Here is a 24,778-nt window from a genome sequence, read left to right as displayed (position 1 = left end):
CCCTGTGCCACCCACCTCTGTCCTGGGGCTCTGAGACCCAGCTGCTGCAGCCAGCAGGGAAAAGCTGCCACAGGCCAGACTAACAGAGGAACAGAACAAATGAGTTTGCGATCGGCAGGGCCTGCTCTCCAGGGCACTGAAAGCCAAGCTCGGGATTTTCCTCTCTGAGTCAGTGGTGGAGTCAGAAGTGGAGTCAGGCTCCGCAGTCTGGGGCCAGTGGAATACCCGTGAACTCCACAGGGGTCCGACTTCCCAGCAGTTGGAGGTGGCTCAGGCAGGACTGAGCCACCTCCAGGGCCTATGGAATGAGGGAGCCAAGGAGTGTTTGACCTTGAGCACTTAGTAACAGCTCACCTGCAGCAGGCAGGGCAGAGTGTGTTGAGTATTAACCATCAAGAAACGGTTTAGAGAGGTGAGCTGGTCAGACCCCCAAATTAAATATATGCTATGATTTATTGATGATTATTGGCAAAAATCAAAATTAAAAGAACTATTTCTATTGCCAAGCAGACCTCCATTAACCAGAGTTAAACAGAATACATGTTCAGAATGTCTCCCAGCATGGGCAGCCCTGCTCACCCTCACAGTGGGATGTTGGCATGTTTCTTCCAAGGACTGGACTGGGATTTACTGGCCAGTACATCGAGGTCATGGCAGATGCGTGTGCGGGTGGTCGAAGGCTGGATGATGTCATCAACAAACCCTGCAAAAGATTAAAACAAAAAACACCCTCAACCTGACCAACCATGAAGTGTTTGCCTCCCAGGCTTCTGTATCTAGGCTAACCCATAAGTCAGCAAAATCAAAACAATGGCTGGAGTAAATAAGTTCACAAGTTATAAATTAACTACACTTAAAATAGACTGAGAAGGAAACATTCCTGAGTCAATTCTTAAATTCTGAATATAACTTGCCTTTTAGAGCACAGTTACTGCTCCAAAACTGGAAGTTGAAACAGTGGAAAAACTTGCTCCTGAGAGTTCTGGAGAACATAACTGGCCCTACTTTCTTCAGGCTACTGCTGTGCATCTAGGGCTGTATAACAGATTGTCAAAGCACCTGTGCTATAAAGGAAAAGGCTGAATTTTGAGACACCTTCTACTATCTAGATAACTGAAAATGCACTTTGCAGAGCAGTCCCTGCTTTTCACCAGGCTCTTTGCAGCTGAGGATGCGTCCTGTGTCCAGATGCACAGGCTGTGGTTAAGCATCACCTTTCCAAATCAGACCCAACCATCTTACCTAAATAACTCAATTGTTAGCAAAAGGTTTACTCAATAGCACAACTTTATCTCCATGCAATGGCAAACCAAATGGAACATAGTGTGGGAGACAACCATACCTCTTATGGCAGCAGGGAAGGGGTTTGCAAACTTATCCACATACTCCTCCTCTGCATTTGCCTCCTTTCCTCTGAAGATGATCTGGACAGCACCCTGGGAACAGAAGGGCTCAGTCAGCGACAGTCCTTCAGGCCGTGCCCTCCAGGTGACAGCATGGGAGCATCCCCCCTGCCTACAGCGCCAGGACAGCCCATGGTGCTGGCATGGCACTGGTGCTGCTGGCAGGGCACTGCTGCACCACAGTGAGAAGGGCCTGGACTCACCTTGGCTCCCATCACGGCCACCTCAGCTGTGGGCCAGGCGTAATTCACATCTCCTCGTAAGTGCTTGGAGCTCATCACGTCGTAGGCACCCCCGTAAGCCTGTGACACAAACCAGGGCATCCACTCCAGGAGCGGCCTTGCAGCAGCAACAGCCTGCATTGCTCCTGCAGCTTTTTCTAGTCCAGAGACAAGCAGCTGGGGCTTTTACCTGAAGGAGAGCGTGAGCATCTCCACTCTGTGGCAGCAATCACCTAGGAATAGACACCACTGCAACTAGAGCCCTAAAAGAGCAGGGAAGGGGGCTGCTGACCAAGCCCATTCTGCAAGGCAGGCATGGAGGGGTCAGTGTGTATCCAGACCAGCAGGCCTCAACCTGCACCCTGCACATGCACACAAACCAACCAGGCAGCGTGCTTCTGGAATTTCCTGGCCAGGGAATGCAGCACTCAGGCTCTGCAGTGCTCCACTCTGGAACTGGAAATGCTCCAGACAGCAGTGATGAACAGACACTGCAGGACTGCAGAGCAAACTGCAGTGCAGTCCCTGTCAGGGCAGTACTGAACAGTGTAGCAGGGCTGCACGACTGACAACTACTGCATGGAAATACTCGGAACAATCAGAGAAGGCAAAGGAACAGAAAGTTCTTTTTGATTTTTGCTGTGATAAGCCAAAAGCATATCAGGAAAATGAGCAGGAGGGGCAGAGCAGCAAGGAGAAGGCTAAGGTTGTAAGGTGCCAGCCCCAGAGCTTATGGCAGTAGGGTGTCAGGTGCCTTATGGAGAAAGGAAGATGAGGTGGAGCACAGCAGAAGTCTGGGGAGGAAAGAAGCCACTTGATGTTCAACCTGCAGACACAGCAGAAGACAGATGCAGCCAGTGCTGGGTTCGCAGGGGGAGGCTCAGAAGGCAAGACAGGAGAAAGAAGAGTTGCTGCAAACAGATGGCATGTCCTTAGTGAGATAGGCTGGGTGACATGGGACAAATACTTGAGTGAAGGCATTCCAGAGAGAAAGCAGAAGGGAGCAGAAACTGGAAGTTCCAGAGGGGTACAGAGACAAGAGGAAGGAAAGAACTGAGGTAATGGTCTGGGAATAGAAGTGGCCTCTCGCAATGTTATACTAAGAGGTGTTACCAAATGGGACAGAGATGTGACAGTGATAGAAAGCACCACTGGGACAGACAAAGCTTGGTTTAACTAAAATTGCCACTAGTTCAAAGAGGAACTCTGGAAGATCTCTATGGAATTTGCCAGCTTACCTTTCTAGTGATGACAGTGATCTTAGGCACAGTTGCCTCTGCAAAGGCAAACAGCAGCTTGGCGCCGTGACGTATAATCCCACCGTACTCCTGAGCCGTGCCTGCAAAGGACAGGGAATTGCTTCACGCCAAGGAATTCACACAACCCCGTCATCTGTCACCAGGAGCAAACCTGACCACCACCACAGCCATGTTAACACCCTGGAGAAGATCATGCCAGGCAGTGTTCTCTGCAAGATACTGAACAACTCAAAAATCAGAGCAGCAGCTGTTTGTATGGAAGGTCACAGAAGCAAAGCTCAGCAGATGGGATCTTCCTAGGAACAAAATACAGTCAGAGCATTTGCAAAACTCCAGATGTGACCAGCAGTAGGAAACAGCCTAGAGTCACTTCTCAGAAACCTCATCTTCCAAGCCTCCTCTTTTCTAGACCACACAGAAAGCAGCTTGGCTACTCTACCATACTGAGCAGCTACCCTAGTTGTCCTTCAATGCAGCCCAGGATGATGGACCTTAAAAGACAGAGCATGAATTCCACAGCAGGTGCTTCTGGAGAATGATCATAGGCAGCAAACAGGAATGCAAACCATCCGTGTGACAGGATACTCAACACCCTTCTTTGGACTTGGAATCAGCAATCCCCTGTAATTTATTTTTGTGAATTTCAGACTACTGGATATAACTCTTCAATAACTTCCTAGCAGTTTATTCACCTCCTGACGTTAGCTTTGGAGATGAGTTTTCTATGGATTTTTTTTTAACGTAAGTAAAAATTCTTTTGTGAGATATAAGAACTTGCTAGTGTGTTTGCTGGCTTAACATTACTGTTTCCCCTCAGGTGTAAGTTGAGTGTCTGAAAATTTCTGCCTACACTCTAGAAACATTTGCTCTCAGCTGCAATTTCACTTCTGGTTCTTGCCCTTTCCCTACAGCCAGTGGGACCTGCGAGCCCAGAGACTCTTCCTGCAGCAAGAATCAGAACAGCCAGGGAGATTCACCCCCAAGGAGCAGCCTGAGCCCAGCTGGGACGCCCAGCCCAGGCCCAGGAGCTGGGGAGCACTCCCAGACCCCATTTCTAGGCACAGCCTGTTTCTAATCCACACCTAGAACAGAGCAGCCAGCCACTTAATGGTTCCAGTGTAAGATCGTGCAGGTATTTGAAATATTTACACTGCCACCCATGACCAATTAACAAAAACGCTTTTCTGGCCACAGATGCAGTCCAAACCTTGTTCTAAACATGTACTTTTATCCAGTTACAGGTTATGAACACCTTAAATGTCATCTCCGTGCACACCTGTGAAAAATGGGGGCTACTCAAGTGTTTGGGTCACTGATGCTGGGAGAGGTTTTGTACACTGCTGTGAGCCAGAGTGACATGTGCTTTCTCCTTCTGTACTGAGCAGGGAGATGGGATGAGGATGCCACCCTCAGAATTAGTTACTTATTGTGAGATTTCTAATGCTGATGGGCAAATATTGCCAAATTCCTTAAAACACAACAGTTTTTGGATCATAGTCAAACCTCAGGTCTCATCTCTTCAGGTTTGTCTTGTTTATTTTTCTTCCGTTTATCTGCTTTCAAACCCACAATTTACTGTGCAGTATCAAGTCACTACTTTGAATTAGCTATATGGAAATAGTTCTTGGATTCTGAGCAACTGCTCAAATCTGGATTGCTGGAGTGTCTGCTTACACCAAGCCACTGCCTGGTCCGTACCAGAGGAGGTGGCTGAGCCTACGCTGGGGAGAAAGGAGAGGAACTCCTGGTTAAAACGTGCCAACTGCATTGTGTTAAAGCAGAACTGGAATGCTGAATAGTCACATTCTGATGCTCTGAGAACTGCAGAGGCCTCAAGGTAAATCTTGGTTTATACAACAATATCAACATCAGATTTGATTGTATAACATTTATAGTCCTCTCTCAACCTGTTTTGTAATGGGTCATTTTAGTATTGCCTGCTCAGAGAGCCTGTGCTGAAAGCAGGCTCATCACAGCCCTTTCCTCACTGATGTACCTCTAAACACAGGCATTTTCCACTGAGAAGTGTCTTGGAGCATCAAAGAAGTTTTAGGAAGCCTAACCATGAGGCAAGCACATTGTCCTTTACCCCACCTTTATCTTGGAGTTTTACATCACTGGAACCTAGGAACTGGAAATTATTTTTCTGTATCTTTTCCGTCTTTCTGGTTTTCTCACTTCTTTCTTCTAACTCTCTTCTTACAGAATGTGGCATTGAATGGGCTTAAAGTTTTCTATGTTCAGTGGTATAAGTATATGTTGTGGTAAGTGATCTTATGCTGCATTTACTCTTTTGCTAATGTTCCTTAATTTTCTATAGTTTTTCAGTAAACTCCAGTGGGTTTTATCTCTTGAGCCTATTGGGTTGGGATTTTCTCCTTTGTGTCTACCTAGAGCAAAAGAACCTTGGTTTAGCCCTGGGTGTGAGTGACAGGGCTGTAACAGCCCCTCTGGGCAGCAGGTGGAGGCAGGTTTTCCTGCTGCAGCAGAGCCCAAAGAGCAACACGTGCCAGCATCAGCTGAGGGACTGCAGCAGGTGGGGGTGGAACATCCTCAAGTGGCCCCGGCTGCCACTGCTCCCTTCCCAGAGCCAGCAGTGCCACCTGTCCCCACATCCTGTCCCACGGGTGGGGAGGCAGCACTGGACTGCCGCCCCTGGCCCAGCACAGCCTGTGCAGGGCCTGCTGCCACGCTGCCCAGCAAGAGCTGTGGAGAGCAAACAACATCTAAAAACACAGCTCAGCATTTACCTTGGTGTAACACAGCCATCGGTGTAACTTCACACCACTTACAACAAGGGCAGCACCTCCAGGGAATGCAGGTTTTTTCCTTGCACAGGTCACAGTCACAGCTTTTGGCAGTAGGACAGAGCTTTCCAGTGCATGGTATCCCCAAGCCTGGCCCTGGCAAACTGGCCATCCCAGCGTCTCTGCCAGGCTGCTGGAGACTGCAGTCTTACCTGACTGTGTGACGTGTCTCTCCCTAGGTAACTCCAGCAAAGCCTTGTGACTCCTGAACACACTGGTTAGTTAGGCACTATTTCATTTTCCTACAATTTTTGGCACATTTCACTATCCTTTGTGATGACTACTGTAGTTAGAATACAGAGTTTCTGTCCCAAAAAGTGGGATTTTAAAGCCTGGTTTAAGTCAACTGCAGCAAAAGTCTTCTCAGAGTTCTGAAAATGGGTTTTTAGCACCAACACCACCATGCACCACGTGAACTCTGAGGGTAAGGCATACCTGGCAGAAACCCAGGAACATCCACAAACGTGATCAGGGGGATGTTGAAGGCATCACAGAACCGAACAAAGCGGGCTCCTTTCACAGAAGAATTTATGTCTAAGCACCCTGAGTTTAAGAACACAGAAAAAGGGGTTAGCAACTCCAGGGATCTGCAGTAATGCAAGGTAACTCAAAACCACACTATTTTAGCTCTATTGTCTTCTTAAAACGAAGGAAAAGCTTATCTGTAGATAATGTGGAGATAATCTGCCATGAAGCTTTCCTGGCTTAGAACTAAGATCACAGAACAAGCTACACTCAAAGGCTCATTTCATTTTTCTGACCCTGTGTGCAAAGACTTTCTATACCAAAACATAACAGTTTAATTACAAATGTGTAATTTAAAATATTTTTCTGTAACTTTCTCTTCATTAGTATTTTACAGATCAGTCATATTGAAAGGTTACAGAGTTCTCCATTAAAAAAACACAAACATTAAACAGTCCAATAATTTTTTGAGAAAGATCAGCATTTCTGGTAGACACACTGTGAAGTGTTTCTGTTTGAATGCCATTTAGAATTATATTATGCACAACTATATTAAAACACATTTTGTATCAAAGCCTCTATATGAAATGTTAAAATTTAAAATGCTAAATGAAGGTTAAATTTCTATTAAAACCTTCTGTCTAGTATCTTGATGGTCATTTCTTGTAGAGATGAAAACACCATACTGGGTCATCCGATTTTCCCAAACAAATAGATACAATAATTAAAAACAAGGAGTAAACCAGAACATTCTGATTGGGGAAAGTCACTTCATAAATTACTGAGTAAGAAGAGAAAGCAAAATCCCTGGACAGTTAAGAAGGGTGATCTGAGCTAGAGCTGCACATTGTACCTTCAGATCCAAACCATGTGAGGTCAAGAACTCCACACTTGTGCATCTGAAGGCTTTGTACTGTTCAGCTACGGTGAGATAACAAAGTTGCCTCACCCTACAGATGAGTTTTAAGGATTTTACTGCCATGGAAAGAAGTGTAAGGTTTCCATGCTATGATTAACCCAGTTAATTGCAGGCTGCTGCCAAATGAGTGGTGCTCTTCTCCCCACCTGCAGCTGCTGCTCCTCTTGGGCTGGATGCAGCACTGATTGAATTACCTGGGAGCAAGATCACCTTGTTAGCCCCTGAAGAAATGATCTGCAGTTCGTTTCACAGCTGTGTTACAGTGAGGTTCAAGACAAAGCAAGCAGTGGAAAAACACCACCGAATGAGTGGAGGAGCACACAGCGTAACAGCTCTGACCTTACACAGCATGCAGAGAAAGAGACACAGGCAAGGCACTGTTAACAGCCTCACACTGGACTCTGACCTGAGGCTACTTTGGGCTGGTTGCCCACGATCCCAACGGTCCGTCCGTTCATCCTGGCAAATCCAACCACGATGTTCCTGGCATAGCTCGGCATGATCTCGAAGAATTCCCTCTCATCCACAATCTGCAAAGGAGAGGCAGGCAGAGCCCGTATGAGGCCAAAGAGAGGTGCATAAATACACAGGCAAACACAAACTCAGTTACCTTAGTACTGCAACTTTGAAAACAGTTCAGAACTTGCAGAATTTTGAAGGAAAGAAAGGGAGGAAAACCTTTTAGTCTCTGTAGCTTACATTGCAAGAATTAACTAGTCCTACAAAAAGTACCAAAACTGTCAGTTAAATGTTCCATCAGGGAACACCTTTATGACTGAAGGAAGCCTTTCTTCCTGGCTTAGAACAAAATGCAAATCACATGTTAAGAACTTCTTTCTCACATCTTAATTAGCAACAGCCTTACAGACTGATTTCCAGTGATAAAACAGTACTTCCTGGAGCTCAGAAGCTCCCCGTGACACATTTGATGTAATCTCTCTCTCTTGGCAAGCTCAGAGCCCTTTCTGGAGCAGCCAGCACAGCCGTGCTGCCCCAGGGTCAGTTCTGGGTGTGCCCCAGGGAATGCAGGGAATACAGTGCCCAGCCAGCACCCACCTGGAACCACACCTGTGGCTGACTGCCCTCGGGCTGGAGCTCAGTGTGCTCCCTGCCAAGGGACAGCCCTGGTGCACGAGGCACGATCAGAACTCAACACGTTCCAGGAGATCAGAATTATCCACGGAGCAGTAGCGACACCTACACATGGCTGCTTGGGCTTCCAGCAGGATTCCCCTGTTCCATCTGTCTATGGCAGCTGTTCCCATACACACTGCAGTGTGCCAGTCATTTCATTAGCCTCAGTCTTAAAAGTTGTGAAAAATGTAAGCAGTACAGAAGTGGTGTTATCTCTTTCCTTAATACTTCCCAGAATCTGTGGGAGGGCTTGAGGATTTTCTCCTAGTTCACCTAATGATTTTTATTACATGCCACCTTTTAGCTTTCATTACACACAGTGCTGAAAAATCACAGTGGAAGAATCGAGGGATTAAAAATACCCTGAGCTTGCTTTCACCACTAAAATCAGCTTAAATGCAGCCAGTTGCAAACTTTGTAATTTCAAAAAAAATAGACATGTATTTTCTTGTACTGCATATGTACATAACTATCTCTTAGTGTAAACAGGGAAGAGTAAATCTCTGCATTCTGGGTACTTTATTACTTTCATACAGAAGTGCCAGAATCCAAAACAGAAGCACCAAGGTTCAGGGAGGGGCCAAGCAACAGAACTCAAGGGGGTTCTGACCCCAGAAAGAACTAAATTGCAGCATCCTTCATCTGTATAGTTGTGTATACAGTAGAAGATGTATCCTGAAAACAAATCCTGGGATTCTGTTAAAATATTTTTCCCCTACAGTTTTTGTTGCCCATTCACAGGTAGAATTTTTGTTGCCCATACCACACAGGTCTAAATAGTCACTTATAAAGACCAAAATAAGTAAGTATCTATATCTTCAGTGCCATTCTACTGTTTTCTGTCAATTATTTAGACCCAGAATGTAACATTTGCATCTTTAATCTGAACACTGTCAAACTTACGGAGTGTATGATATCCAGCATATCATAGGCTTTGGCTGACTCACTTGGGACAATGGTGTCCAGCTCTGGAACCAGACGGTCACTGTGGAGAGCAAGTAACTGTGAGCAACAACATTTAAAGACCAAATGAACACCAAGACCAAAACTTCAAGTAAACATTTCCACCTCTCAGGGAAGAAACTTCAGAACCTCCTCAAATATGGAGAAAAGAACCGGTTCTCTTAATCTTGGGCAGCCTGAGCAGCCTCCTAGTGAAGGAGACCCCTCTTCCTCAGGCACCTGCGCTCAGGAAGCCCCGAGCAGCACGGCCCGGCGTGGCTGCGCGGACACGGCCAGGAGGCGGCCGGGCTGCAGGGGGCACTGCCGGCTCACGGGACAGACGGGTGTGGCTGATAAGGCCTTAAGTTTCACCGTTCATATTTTTCACATTCTCTACTGCCTCCGTGTGTGACTCTGAACTTCATATTAAGTGTTAGTAATTATCTTCATAGGGTAGTTAGACAAAACAATCCTTTTCCAGCTTGTGACCCAAGGACAACTGTTATAGCCTCAGGCCCAAAAAGCATAAACAGCAGCAAACTGAGGAGAGCAAACCAGGAGATGGGACTTCATAACCTGAAGCTGTAATTGGAACATTGACCCCAATATGTAAATGGACCAAAACTTATAAAAGTGTGAAAACTCATGACCAGTCGTCCATCTTGGGCAGAGCCACGGCTGGGCTCTCGTACTGCCCAAGGTGTATCCTTCTAAAGCCTTTTAATAAATACCTACTTTATTTATTTAACTCTGTCTAGCCTCTGTTCTGGGTCAGCCTCTCAAGGCATCATGGGGACACAGCCCAGAGGCTGCTGGGCTGCAGGGAACACGGGGGCAGCAGCAGCAGAGCCCAGTCCATACAGCTGGCCAGGCAGAGCCCCTCTCCCAGGGCAGCCCGAGGCTCCCTGTCACACACCGGGAGCTAAGGAACTGCACATTCACCCTGCCCTGCCCATGCTGTCACCCGGAGCTTTGAACACACTGAGCTGCAGGAAGCCTTTCCATGCTCATTTCCCCTGCCCCAAACAAGCAGAGCGGGGAAAACATACAGAGAAAACATATTGACACTCTGTGTCTTCCCTTCACAGGCTGTGTTTAAAGCTCTTTCCCGTTTCTCCACTTACAGTGACACATTTTCACGTGCAGTTTTCCTGTAACAGAGATCCTGCCATGCCCTCAGCAGTGACAGGATCAGTTCCCCAGCTCTGATCACATTACCTCCTTAGGGATCCATTCAGCAGTGGCACCCACTGGGTCTGAGGATTCAGTGCAGGGGTGTCAATTTTTATCAGTCACCACTGAAAAGGCTTCAGGGAGTATTATATTTGTGGTATTCCATAAAAATAGTTATCTCTGTAACAAATGGTGTTTCCATGGGAGTTCTTACTGAATTAATATTTTAACAATGCCATGATTTAGTACATTTTGAATAAGACAACACAAGGCTCTAGACACACAATTCAAAACTGAAGAAAGCGATATGCAGTTTGACAAAATCAGGCAAAAGTTTAAAGTGCAGCCCCAGCTGTCTCTGTGCTTCCTCAGATACACAGGATGAGGGAGGCACAGCCCCTTGCAGGGAAGGGAAGAGACACAGCTATTTATAGAACAAACCTGATAGCAACACTTCAAGTGCTTTTTCCATACAAATACATATATTGCATACAAACTTCCATAAAATGATATAATGGAACCTTAACCTGAAGAAGTTAAACTTGTTTTGGCATACTAAGCCCTAAGATAAAAACAACTCTGAACTTTCTCGAGTGTAAAGTAGATACGGATGTGCTCCAAGCTCTGCCCTGTGACTTGTGGTACCCCAAGGATAGAAGTGAAAAAATGAAATTATTGCTCCCATAAATTCACAGTGCTGAAGAAAATTTTAACAGCATTAAAATAGCCATCAGCAAAATGAAGACATTATCCAGGATACCATGTTTGAAAATCTCCTTCAAATGCCTACAGACACAGGACATCTGGAGCCTGCTGCTGCTCTCACTGGGCTTCAGAGGTGTTTCTCACAGATCCCACTTAGTGGGACAGAACTGCTGCTCATTGTTAAAGCCTGTGACAGCTGGAGACACCCTCACCAGATGGACACTGGGCTTCATTCAATGCAGAAGTGAAACTGCACTTGGTTACCAACAGTTGGCAATAACTTCCTCCAGAAGTTTGTAGAGACACAGAGAGGTAAAATGCCACCATGCCATACAGCAAATGCAATGCATCAGACACCTCCCAAAGGCAAGGCCATCTCACCAGGGACAACTGGGTACTGCGAGAAACTTGTAAGTCCTTGGAACCCAGGCTGCTGACAACACACACTCACCAACACAAGCTTCAGCAGCCAAGGGTGGCGTTTTTCAACCCCAGAAAGAATTTGCCTAAATAGAGGGAAAAACAAACCAACCAAACAACCCCCAACAGCCCCAGGACTTCACAATAAACGCACAAGTAGGTTACATTTAATTTGCGGCAATCATTTGTGGCAATTTTTTGTGTGGTGAAAACAATGCAATAAGAAAGCAATTACTCTAGAGGAGCAGACTGGGACTGGAGCAGCTGTAAGGATCAAACACATCAATCCCAAGCAGAAGGAATCTATTAAGATGTCAGTTTGTCCAGATGAAATAATACCAATCTGTGCATTAGGACAATAAATGGGAGAACTATTGGAGATGCTGCTATAAAACCAGATAAATTTAACAAATAGATCTGCCTTCACAAGTATAAAGGCTACTAAACTGAAGTTCTTAGTACAAATTGCATTTATTATATCTCATGCCTTGTAAAAGATTAGTTCTTTTTTTTCTTAAGGGACACAAATCTCTTATACTTTAGTAGCTACAACCTCACTGACCGCTTCTCACAAATAACTGCCTGTTATAAAGTGCATTGATTGAAAAAATGGACTGTTGCTTCTACAGTGAAATTAAAATACCAAAATCAAGTCAGTAGAGATCAATTATCCCAGTACAACGTGTTGAATGCTTATAAAGATCATGATAACCTCAAAGGTAATCCCCCAACTCAGCAAATAATACAAGAGATTTGCTTTGGTTTTGTCAGTAACAAACCAGAGCAGTCGAGAACAGAACAGAACCGAACGGGCACAGTTTAATGAACTCCTAAAGATCAACACCTACCACAGAAAAATTTAGGACAAGTGACCTGTCAGGCCATTCTTCAAAAGAAAATGGCAAATTTATTTTTAAAAGAGTGAGAAATGTATCTCAGGGACCAGCGCAGTGATTTGTAAAATCAATCCGAAAACACCTCCCAAACAAATGTTACACAGACACTGAAAAGCACAGTGAGGGGTGAAGAGAAAATAACCTTCCAGACTCACATGTTAAAATCATCACACATGAAGAGCCCCAAGACATATCACACGCATGTGAGGAGCTGAAAGGAACATATCCAGGCACCACTCCCATGCAGGAGAGTGCCACAGGCTCTTGAGGGTTCCCTAGGGAAAGGGCTGAATTTCAAGTGCAACTGGAGCTTGGTCAAAATGCTTTTACTCCACTGACATTCTCTGCCTTCCGGCCCTAGCAAGGCTCTCTGCTCAGTGTCCCGTGCTGTATCTCTGGCTGTCTCTCAGCTCCTGGAAAAATTCCCTGATAAAAGTCCAGACAGTTGCCATTTTTCCCCTCTTGAAATGGCTCAAAGTCTTTCTGTATTATGTTGCCAACTCCACAATGAGCCTGAGACAAGTACATAACACACAAAGCTTTCTGCCTCCTCGTTGCCTGCCCACCTCTAAACCCTTACAAGCAGAACTCATCCAACAGACACAGCTGACAGAACGGGGCAAGTTCTCCCCACTGCCACTCACTGTGCTGTTTCCTACCTCTCTGGTTTGTTCCAAGGGACTGGGCAGCCCACCTGGACAGAGCTTGCTTCTCCCCACATTCTGCACACAGCCTGGACAACAGCCCTTTCAGAAAACAAATTAAACCTAACAGTGAACACACACATGTTGGAACACTTCCCATATTCCCATACCAGAATGCAGAATTATCTGCCAAGATCCCAGGGACAGAACACCCATGTCTCTGTGCCCCTTAAGCCAGAGAAGCCATGAAATGCAGTGCTCAGAGAGCACTGAGCTCAGCCAGGCTCCCCTTACCTGGGATCATGGCACTCGCAGACTGGAGCTGGGTCCCGGTTGCTCAGGGGTAAATAATTAAAGAACTCTCGGAGGTTCAGCAGAGCATCGATGTCATTCTCAAAGGCTCTGTGTGCAACTCCTGCACAGACACAGCAAAGCAGGTATGGAAATCACTGTGCAAGCTTTCCTTTCTAAAAAGATACCAATAAAGATATAAACAAGCAACAGCAGGACTCTTTAAACTTGAGCTGTTAACGATCAGGAGTCTTAAGTCACCAAATCTGACTAGCTAAAAATATCTAGAAAACACGTGCTGTGTCAAACTTTCTCCAGAACAGGTCTGGATTGTTGACCTCATATTTAAAATAATGTGAAGTGGTTTATCAGTTGGCACAGCCCTACCTAGACTCCAGCCTTCTGGAATTCTGATCAGGTTACTGTGCTGCACCCAAGTGTTGGACTACAAGTACTTTTTATAAAAGGGCTGGATCTGGGCAGCATCTCTGTGTGTGGTTTTGGCTCATCATCAGCTCAGTTCACACAGAATTTGAGATCCTACAGTCATTTGAGTCTTGAGAAGATTCATGACTCAGAGACATTTTTGCAGAGGGGAAAAGAAGGAAGAAGTGCTTCAGCTCACACTGCCACTTGGTTTATAGTTAAGCAGTTCAATCAATCACATTAGTGAGCAAACAAGGGACTGCTGAGAATCTTTCAACACATGCAAATGTCTGGACAACAAACAAAAAAAACCCACCCCAGGCTGATTTCACTAAGCCCTACTCCCTGACAGTACTCCCACTTCTAGCGTCGTTTGCGGGTTTGCTACTATCTCTTCCAAATCCAGAACTCTCCCACATTCCCACTCTCCCTTCTTTGTGTTCTGTTACTAAACAGGAGCTGCAGGAAATCAGATGCAGAGTCAGATCCTGTGCTTAGGCAGAGTTTTGTCCCTTAGACTCATCTGGATTGGCCAACAGGCTGTTCAGCCAGAACTACCCTCATTTACTTTGAGCACAATTAGCATGTTCAGTAAGTCCTCAGCTCTCACCAGACACGGCAGTGTGTGTCTTTGCACCCCCAAGCTGCTCCTGGGTGACATCTTCATTGGTGACAGACTTCACCACATCAGGCCCAGTGATGAATAGGTAGGATGTGTCCTGGAGGAAGGGGAAAAGCAGAAACAGTGAATGCCAGTGCCAAGCTGCAAAAGCACCTAAGGAACAGCCACAGCATCTAGAGACTTTCCTTAAAATAAGAAGAGGGACAAATTTCCTTAAAAGGCTGCATTGCATTAAAAATCCACTGAAAATGCAATTGTCCACAAGTTATCTGGGAAAGTTTTTCTCAACTTTTCATGCAAAATAAAAATCCAAAGCAGGAGATCATCTTGGAAAATACCCATTCCCATATGGTCACTTAGTGTGTGACCAATGTCACCAGCAGCAGCTCGAGACAAACCCTTACCTTCACCATGAATGTGAAATCAGTTAAGGCAGGAGAATACACAGCTCCACCAGCACAAGGACCCATGATGAGTGAGATTTGGGGAATGACACCAGAACACAAAACATTCCTCTGAAATAGGAAAAAAACCCTGGTTTTACCAAAGAAGTGTGTCTTTAAATCTGTGCCCAGATTCTGCAAGAATTCACCATCACAAACAGGACTGGTTTATCTACTGGCAGACAAATATCTGGAGAGAATCTCTTGATGCAAATTGAACCAAAATGAGTTTCTTATTTCTACTCCCGTGCAGCTGATTCCCTATACCATGCAATGACTGTAAAGGAGATAACATGAGCCACCTCAACAGATGCTGCCAGGGCAAAAACTGCACTGAGCCTGCAGTGGGAAGGAGTGGGTGTCCCTGACATTTGAACGTGTAGATACACTGTGCTCAGAGGTAGAAGCAAGCTTACTGACCAGCTGGGGGAGGGATTTTTTTAAAATCAGGTTTCTGTACTGGCTTGAGTCTTACACAAAGGTGAATGGTTGCCATCCAACATGGATGGTGTGTTGTTCAAAAAACCACTTACATTGCTTGGTGTTCAAGTGGGTCACAACAACTTCTGTAACTGTTCCTCCCAGACCATACCACCCCAAAACCTGTCAGCATCTAACTGACCTGACACCCCACCTGCTTTCCTCCTGAAAGGACAGTGTTCTGCACATGCAATTTGATGCAAAGTATTTTAGCAGCATATAAAAGAATGTCATTTCTGTGAAAAAATGAGCAGCAGTGCACCTTGGGGAAAAATTCTTATATTAACCACAAAAATCCTCTAGGACATAAAACTTTCACCAGAGCAATCAACACTGGACATCCCCATTCTCACTACACACTGGATCACAGAGCTTCACAGAGCTCAGCATGACCCTTGTTTAAGACATGGGTACATTTGCCCAAACCCAAGAACAGAACCAAGGTCTGAGACTGTTTTATCCATTGGCTGAAACAGAACAATAACCTTAACATTTGCTTACAAACGCCCACTTGCATGTTTTGCCCACCTTTGAGGTGGGCAAACTCCCTGTCCATCCAGCAGCCTACTCACCAAAAATATGTCTGCATAGCCTGCCAAGGACTCCACTCCCTCCTGGATACGGGCTCCTCCAGAGTCATTCAGCCCAATCACGGGGGCTCCAACCATGGCAGCTTGATCCATGATCTAGTGATGAACACAAACTCCTCAGTATTGACCCAGCTAAGCTGAACCCCAAAAAATATCCACCTTCCCAGCTGGGCATCTCCACACTCAGCACTGGATTTGGATAGTGCAGTGTGAGTGACACAGGAGAGGGAGAGGGGCCTGTGCAGCTGAGGGCTCCCCCTGTTCATAAGGGGCCTCAACTGCTCCTCAAACATCACCTCACATATGTCTCATCTACTCCTCAAAGTTTGTTGCAGTGGTGGCTGTGGAATCTCTCTAAGCTGTATATTCTAATGCTTGATTACCCTTTTTAGGACTTCTTTGGGAGGACTAAATTACATCTTTCCTCCAGAAATTTAAACATTACATTTGTCTTGATACACAGCAGTGAGGGAGAGCAATTGGCTATTCTTGGCCTTTACTTTTGGGAACATTCAAGTAACTCAAATCTCTCTTCAGTCTTCATATTCCTCTTCATGTTCCTAGGTTAAGCACCATCAATTCAGTCCCACATCCTGTTTTCTAGGGCTCTGATCATTTTGGTTACTTGCCTCAAGATCATACACAATACTGTAACAGAGCCTTAAGTAGGAGGACTGAATTCCTTACATTCCTTACACAAAATATTCCTGATTATTGAATTCCAGTAAAATGTCTGCCATTTTCATAACACTTCAGCACTGGTATGTTATGTTAAGGTCTGTTTTAACATCAAGATCTGCTTTGGCTCCTAAATAATTTTTGTAAAACATCAGTTAATCCCCATTTTTGAGTTTTGAAGTTGCTTTTTCCTGCCCTTTCAATCATTGTAATAAAATTATTTCAGACAATCTTTAACTTGCTAAGTGATTTACAATTCCAGTCCCATCTTTCAGAGTGCTTGTAGCATCAGTCTTGAATTTTATATTGCCTAGAAACACAGAAACTACACTTGGTGCCATTCACATCAGTGATATCTCAGGAGACCCAAAACTCCAGCCCAAACAGGAGCTGGTGGTAACTACTTCTTAGAATTCACTGACATTTTCTGCTGTTTTCCAGGGACCTGTATATGGATTTTCTTTTCCAAGGCTCTTCCAAACTCTTTCTAAAACACTGACAAAGACTGATCTCCAAAGCAACTGATGCCTCTCGAGCCTTCCAGCTTTGGAGCCCACCAACAGCACAAACCAGGAAGAACCCACATTTTTTCTAGTTCTGTGATCAGACACTGCTGCTTTAGAAAGAAGAGATCAAAGAAAACCCACCAGAAAGCATCCCATAATTCCAATGCCATTCCATCCCTCCCCAGTACAGACACCACAAAGCTCCAGTGTGAAAGGGTAATTCAAGTCCTTCCCAAAATCAAGACCTGATAAAATCAAATTGTTGTTATTGAGCCCAAAGTCTTCATGTTTTCTAGTTTTATACCCACACATTCCTGAGGAGCCTATGGCAAAGAGTAGTTATTTCCACAGCATAAAAGGCCTTGTGCAACAAAAATCTTGTTTCTGATTCCATGGCAAGAAAATTCAGGAAGATTTCCCAGTTCACACCACTCAACACTCACCCATGAAAGAGTTCTTGTCTCCCCAGTCCTGGGATTCAAAAACTCTTCTCACAAGACAAGCAGACAAACAGGAATAAATAGTCACAAGTGTCTGATAAGAGAAACTCTCAGGGTCAAAGTGACCTCAAAGTTGTAAAACTGTTTATCTTCAGGCTGTTTACTTGTTATATTTGCTTTCTTTTTAAATATTACACACTTTCACAGCACACTGTTTAGAGGAAAAAGTTTCTCAAATTCATTCCTCTTTTCTCCAGTGGACAATGAGTAGTTAATTTATATTTGTACTTGGCAAGTCTCCCATCCTTTGCAGTAGAGTAGAAGACATAACTTAATGTAACAAAGTGTGTATTGCCTGGAGAAGCTCACTCACACTCAAAAAGTTTCCAGAGGCACCACTCTCAGGCATGGCACACATCAGAGCCCACTAAAGTCAGTCACCAAACATCTTCTCCAAAGTCATTATCACAACACACTGAAAAAAGAATGCTGCCAATTTTTTTTGTTTTCTTTTGTGCCATATTACCTTGCAGATCTTCTGGGCATGAGCTCCAGATAAACTGCCTCCAAATACAGTAAAATCCTGAAAGTAAAGCAAATTTTCAGATTAGGGAAAGAATAATTTCAGTAAAATGTTGTCAATTATTGCTAGTAAATAACATAATCCTACAGTGCTCTATATTTGGTATGCTGCTTCTAAACAACTGACTCCCTGAGTGCAGCCTGCAGATGATGCCAACTCAATACAAGCATCCTTCACAAGGAGGAAATAAAACGTGGACACACGTCACTGTACTAGACTCATGAGTTATGTCCAACGGGTGCTGTAGGGACTATGTTAGCCAAAATGCCTCAGGAGAAAAATCTCTAACACACCCTAGGACTGATCCACGAGAAAAAGAGGATATTGACACCTCCTGGCACAGACAGAGCCCAGAGCCAGCTCCCAGGGAGTTTCTCTGCTGCATTCCCACCAAGTCTTACTCCCAGAGAAGCCCCAAAAACTGTGTGGACAGAGACAGCATGGCTATGACTAACATTTAAACCAAAAAGGTTCAGCATCTCAGGAGGCAGTTCAATTTGGAGGGAAAAAGGTCTTTAAATACAAAAAGGGAGGGGTGTATCATGAAGGGGCACTCTCAAATTCTACTATTAGAAAAATTGCCCCCTACTTGTGTTCTGAAATGAAGGTTTGTGTTTGGCTCCTCTCCACATGTTCAGGCCCATGTAACAGTGCTTCTCCTTGGAAGGAACATGCATCCAAGACAAAAAAGGCAGAGTGTACGCCTTGCTCCAAGGTAACACAGCAACAGCCACTTTGGCCATGACAGCAAATGGAACAAAGGCTACTCTGTGGCCCAGAACAGAGCAGCACTTACTAATGATCTGAAAGAAAGCCTTTCTTTCACAATGAGTGACCAAGATAAGTCTCTACCTAAGATGTTTCCTCTGAAATACTTTTATTTTAATATAAAAAATATATTTTAACATAAAAAGTATATTTTATCTATTTATATGCTATCTATCACAAGCTTTTTTGCTTCTTGTCTGAGGGTGCCCTGCTTCCTCCCACAGGTACACTGCTACATGGCCACGCTGAACTATTGTGAACTTATCCTTTGAAATAAGTTCACACTACTTAAAAACAAATAAAACTTTACCTGACTGAAAACATAAGCTAGTCTCCCATTAATCCGCCCACGACCAGTCACCACACTGTCACCAGGATACTGCATTAAAAACAGATAAATTAACTGAAAATAATAGATAGAAAAATCAAAGCAACTGTGATGTCCACTAAAATTTCCACAAACTCCTACTAAGACAAAGCAAAGACTGGGAAGTCCTGGGAGGTCTCATCTTCCATGTCTGCAGTGAGGGCTCCACAAAGATTTTCCCCAGCTGTGAAAAGGAAAAGTAGAGGTAATATCACATATTCATTATGTATTAGAGTAAAGATCAGTGAACTTAGCAGTTTCCCTTCAAATTTAGAGTATCTGAAACTAAGACAAATCATGCCCCCAGAGATAGGCTAGGATGTACCTTTTATCAGGACCAGCTGATGTTTTTGAAAGAATGGAGATAGTGCACAAACCTCTGAGGCGTTGATACAGGATAAAAAACAATCCTGGACAGGTCCAAAAATATAATTACAGTCACCTCAAATACTTGAACTTGACCTGTCCCATTTTTCACCCTGTAAATAAGGGAAGAAAGAACTGGCCAAGGAAATGGAGCCTGTGAGTCTTAAAATGTGCTTCATCTTTATTGTACCACTTTCTAGTAAAAAAAATATATAGAAGCCTTTCAAGACAACAATAGGAAAGGAACTTTGCTGGGCTGTCAGTAAAAAAGGGAATTTCAGGCACTGAACTGTTTTGTTGTTTGGTATCAAAATTGAAAAAAAAAAAAAGGAAGGAAAAAATGGAAGTGTGTGCTGGAGGGCCCACTCTAAGGACCACTTATGCCCAGGTGGTTCGCTGTCAGGAAGGTCACACTTGTCTGGTGCCTTTTCTCAGGCTGCACACCCAGCACAGCTCTCAGCCCCTGGCACACAGAACAGCAGCACACACCTGTACTTCAGCCACTGCCACGTGAAGGTGACTCCCAAAAGCCCCAGCAGCCCACAGAGTGGCCTGGATGTGAGCACAAGTCCTACCCTACCCTCAGGAAGTTCCAGGGACTCTGAGAAATTCAATGCTAAACTAATATTCCAGCTCAGTGGCCACAGTTAGGTCATCTGTTGTGAAACTGTGCTCTGTAAACACAATCTGCAGCTCACTGAAGGGTGAATTCTGAAGCACAAGGGAAAAAATTAACCCTCTTGTCACACTCAGGACTCTGCTGCTCCTCCTATTTTCAGAAACAGCAATTTGTTATCAACAGTGTGAGAGAGAGCATGGAGTAACTCAGTGAGAGGCAACTCGGGCAGTTATTTGAGTTTCCTGGAGAATAGAGTAAAAAAAAATAGAGGAAAAAAGATGATTGCTCTGCTATCCCCTGAGAGGGGAGGAGGTCTAACACAACGTCCTTCCCAGCACCCAGTGTCAGCCTCCCGTCTGACTCAAACAAATCCTTCACCTTTGCCACTCCCAGCACCCCTGCTGGAACCCTGCTGTCCCCTCCCTCATCCACAGGCTGCAATCCTACAACCTGAAGGACTCAAACCCAATGAACTGGTTTAAGAACTGCACAAACAGAAGTCGTAGTCACTGTGTGCAGCACAGGGCACGCACACAGCAGCTCCTCACCCTACACCAACAACCCACAGCAAACAGCCTTTGGCTACAGGAAGATTCACAGGGAACAGGCACATCAGCACCAGGCACTGACGTCCCAGCAGCTCAGCGGTGCCTTCTACCAAACCACAGCAGAACACTTTTCCCAGGAAGAACACCATCAGGCATCAACATTATGGTGAGAGACTTTGAGCAGCCACAGATTCTCCCTGTGTGTGTGGAACTCCCTGTACCATGCTGGTTCAGGATACAGGGCCACACATCCAGAAAGTGCCTTAGCAAGCAGGGTGCAAATGGCTAACAGAGCAGTGCGAATGCTGGGACTTCCAAACACCCAGATCACACTGTAAAGCCCTCAAGGATTTTATGACTGTAGTTTGGCAGGCATAAATATAGATCTGAGTTGTTTCATCCAGTAATTCTAATCCTACCTGTAGGGAGGCAGAAGTACCTACCTTGATTTTCTCCTCGTATCTGATCTGACTGACAAAATTGCACCAACAAAGCTCTGCAGCCTCCTCTACTGTTTAAAATGCAAATCTAAGACAATTCCAGGAAGGTATTTGAACCAGAGAGGTGACCTTATAAAAAAGGTACCAATTTTAGACAACAGAAAACTCTGTAAGCTGTTAAATGGAAACTGAGAGTAATAAGAGCAAATTTACAAAACAAAACTATACATAAAAAGAAAACAAATAGTAAAAATCACATGTGAACAGAAGAGCCCATTTTCAACCAGTGGGCTGGCTGCACAGCAGAGGACACTGAAATGAGTTATATGAAATAAAACTACCTTATTCTTACTAGAGTCCATCCCAAAGTCAGTACATCTGTGTTCCACAAACATGTCATATTCATCAAAACTGTCGGGGTCCAACAGCAGCAGAATTCGTTCCCTTGCTGTCAGCTTTCCCTGAAACAGAGCAAGCAACAATTAACAGAGCCATCAGGTGACTCTGGCTGTTTGCTGACCCCCAGCAGAAGCAGTTTAATCAAGCAAAACCTCACCTGATCTGCTACACAGGGTCCATTAAGCAACTGCAGGCCCCCAAAGCTGGAAATAGCCTGCGCAGTGATTATCCTCCTCAAAAACAAACCTAATGCAAGCCAGACTCTGGAAAGAAGGCTGACTGTTGGAGAAGCACTACCACAGGAGAAAGGAAACAATCTCAGGACTTCTCAACAGGATATAAATGCATCATAGCTATTTTTGCCTGCACATTTAAATGCTGCTATTAAGGCCTTTTTTCTATTCTTAACCAGGGAACCCTTCCACAGCTAGAGCAGTCCTCCCCAACAGCTCAGGGTTCAATTCACCGCACTCAAATATTATTTGATTGCAGTAAATAAGAGGGAAGAGGAAGTGAGACAGCCTGCAGGGATCTCCTGACAAAATCCATCTGTTTTTTTTCCTGCTGGACACTGTTACAGCCTAAAGTAGGGTAACGGTGAAACGGCCAAGAACAGAATCAATTGACCACATACACATGTCCCTTGCTCAGCGTTATGTAGTAAAAAATGACTGCAAAGTTCTTTACATCTTAACCTACCAAACAAATCTGTTCCTTCCAACCATGGTAAGCATCTGTCTGCAAAGGGCAGGGCACCTGGGCTGTCTCCTTTAGGGGATGATGTGACCCTGCATCAACAGGACATTGTAACACAACTCAGCTTCTACAAAACATCTGACCAGGAGGCCAAAAAGCTCAAGAAAAGCAGGAAATGCGGGAAAGCCTAACATAAGACAAAGTTTTAGTTTATATAAAACATAAGCTGTTCGAGGCCCTAGACATGCAGAAGTGCTTGTATACGGGTGTGTCAGTGTCCTGAATGTAACTCAGCAAGACTGAACTCTCTTCAGACGTTGTGTAACTGGGGAGGGACACTGCTGACAGGCAGAGTGATCACTGAGGGAGGGAATCGCCATTCCCACCTCCCTGATGCCTACAGACCACCTTGCACCACACTGAAAAGGTCTCCCAGCAAGAAGCAATAAGCAGAAACAGGAAACCTCTGATGTCACTCCCATCAGCACTACCTACATTCTGAACGGCAGAGGCAGGAGACTAAAAACTCACCTGTTGTCATCCCTCCCACCTGTCTTTGCCTTATTTCCACTCTTCTAACTCTTTGCTCTCATCTCAGAAATCAGCTTAAATTTGCAACAGCGGTGTAAAAATGAAGGCTGTTGCTCAGAAGTGTTAAGCAACCTAGAACTGACTTACCATTGACAGGCAGAAGTTGCAACTTCTGTCTATAATACCTCACCACCTCTCATACATATTACAGTCAATCTCGGAGACCACTCTGAGGTAAACAAATTAGTAAAGCAATTGTTCTCTTTTCTACCCAGAGTAACAGGCAATGCAGTCTTAAGCGTTGCTTGAAGAAAACTTCCCGCAAAGGGGCGTCTGCAGGCGCCACGCGAAGCCGCGAGTCCCCAGAGCCGAGCGGAGCCCGCCGTGCACGGCCTGCCCTCCCCGGCCAGCGTGCGCCCGGCGGCGGCGGGACAGGGCTTTGTCCCCTCCGGCCACCTGTGCTGGGCTCACCCGCTTGTGCTGGGCGTCGATGCGGGCCTGGCCGCCGCCCAGCAGCGCGGCGCGGCGCTTCTCCTCGATGCGCTGGGGCACGGGGGGCGGGCGGGCCCCCGAGGCGGCGCGGCCCCGGCACAGCCCCAGCGCCCGCCGCAGCACCCGCACGGCCGCCATGTCCCGGCTGCGCCTGCGCGCCCGGCCCCGGCCCCGGCCCCGCTCCGCCGCCCGGGTGTCCCGACTACGGCAGGGGCGGCGCGGGGCACACGGCTCCGGGAGGCCCGGGCAGGGCCGCTCCAACACCGGGCCCGGCGCAGGCCGCTGAGCCCAGCCCTCCGCGGCCAGATTGTTCATCGCTGTTGTCTGTGCACGGAGACCAGCGGGAAAATGCATCGGCTTTTCCCCCCTTCCTGCATGGCAGAGAGATTTGTGGCGCTTCAGAAGCGGGGAAGGCAAGCAGAGGAGTCAGCTCGGCAGATTAGCTGTCCTCTCTTTGTTTCAAATGCCACAAGGTATTTGTTAGGAAAACAGTCCCCGTGACACACCGGCACCGATTCCCTGCCGCCTCCTATGAAGAGGCACTGTGGCTCTTTTCCCGGCACGCTTTGGGACGGATGAGGCAAATCGAGACCCCTTAAGAAGGGAGTGGGTCGGGATGTGCGGGGAATACGCAGCGCACACGGCGAGTGCCCGAGCTGCAGTGTATCCGCAATCCAGAGATCTGATGTCATCGCCTCCCAGGCAGTTCTCCAGTGTGCAGGCGCAGCCATCTGTGCAGCAGATCATGTGTTACCCCTGTAGGCCACCTCCGACACCGACCACCAACAAACCACCGACCAGTTCCAAGTAGGGCGAGGTGAGTATTGCCGTAAGCGCGCACATACCGCGCATGAAATGCACGAGCACGGCCCTGTAGATACCACAAGTCTGAGGAATCTCCAGGAATGGAAATTCTTGGATTACATAGCACGTACAAGCTGTTGTACGATAATTCATTTTGAAAGGGCTCTCAGGCTCCAGTCCAGCGTCCTACTCAGAACAGACTCAGCCCTGAATTCATACCATTTTGTCAGCTGGATCTTAAAAGTCTGCAAGGACAGAGGCTGGCACACCTTTCTCAGTCTGAGTTCCTGACTGGCTCCATGGGGAACTGATTCCCCCCAACCCATTCTACTCAGCAGCAACCTGCCTTGTTTCAGTTTAGGACAGCTGCCTCTTGTCCTCTGCCTGTGCACTTCAGCCAGGAGGGGTTAGTGAGGTGACAGCCACAGGCTCTCCAGCACCAGAAAGCAGCTGCTAGGGATGTCCCCAGTGTCCACTTCTGGCTAACAAAGATAAAGCTCAGTCCCCCAGCCTCTCCTCCTGGGACAAGTGCTCCAGCCCTTCACCATCATGCTGCCCCTCCTCACCATGATGTGCTAGCCTAGACACAGCTGTATAGCAAAAGAGCCTGTCAGAAACCTCGCCCAGGGTAAGACACCTGGCATACGCTGCTCTTCCCTCACCCACAGAACCTCACTCTGTCACCAGGAGGCACTGAGGCT

At 46.0% G+C, this 24,778-nt stretch overlaps 1 protein-coding gene across 1 annotated transcript; it reads right to left on the bottom strand.

Annotated features, from left to right (window-relative positions):
* Nucleotides 1–434: 434 nt before the first annotated feature.
* PCCB (propionyl-CoA carboxylase subunit beta) lies at nt 435–23,860 on the bottom strand. Its single transcript, XM_038146412.1, has 15 exons — nt 23,253–23,860; nt 21,497–21,616; nt 19,126–19,194; nt 17,991–18,047; nt 15,823–15,936; nt 14,732–14,842; nt 14,316–14,424; nt 13,283–13,403; nt 9,112–9,193; nt 7,481–7,604; nt 6,126–6,233; nt 2,863–2,963; nt 1,607–1,705; nt 1,343–1,436; nt 435–703 (listed from the first exon to the last, which is right to left on the bottom strand). Exons 1-15 carry the CDS (start codon nt 23,625–23,627, stop codon nt 582–584), a joined length of 1,806 nt encoding a protein of 601 aa, XP_038002340.1. The 5' UTR covers nt 23,628–23,860; the 3' UTR covers nt 435–581.
* Between the last annotated feature and the right edge of the window lie 918 nt (nt 23,861–24,778).

The sequence above is a fragment of the Motacilla alba genome, chromosome 9 (genome assembly GCF_015832195.1).
Source record: "Motacilla alba alba isolate MOTALB_02 chromosome 9, Motacilla_alba_V1.0_pri, whole genome shotgun sequence".
In the NCBI taxonomy this organism is placed as follows: Eukaryota; Metazoa; Chordata; class Aves; order Passeriformes; family Motacillidae; genus Motacilla; species Motacilla alba.
The sequence above is the reverse complement of the archived record's forward strand: the minus strand, read 5'-3'. Positions and strand labels throughout refer to the sequence as shown.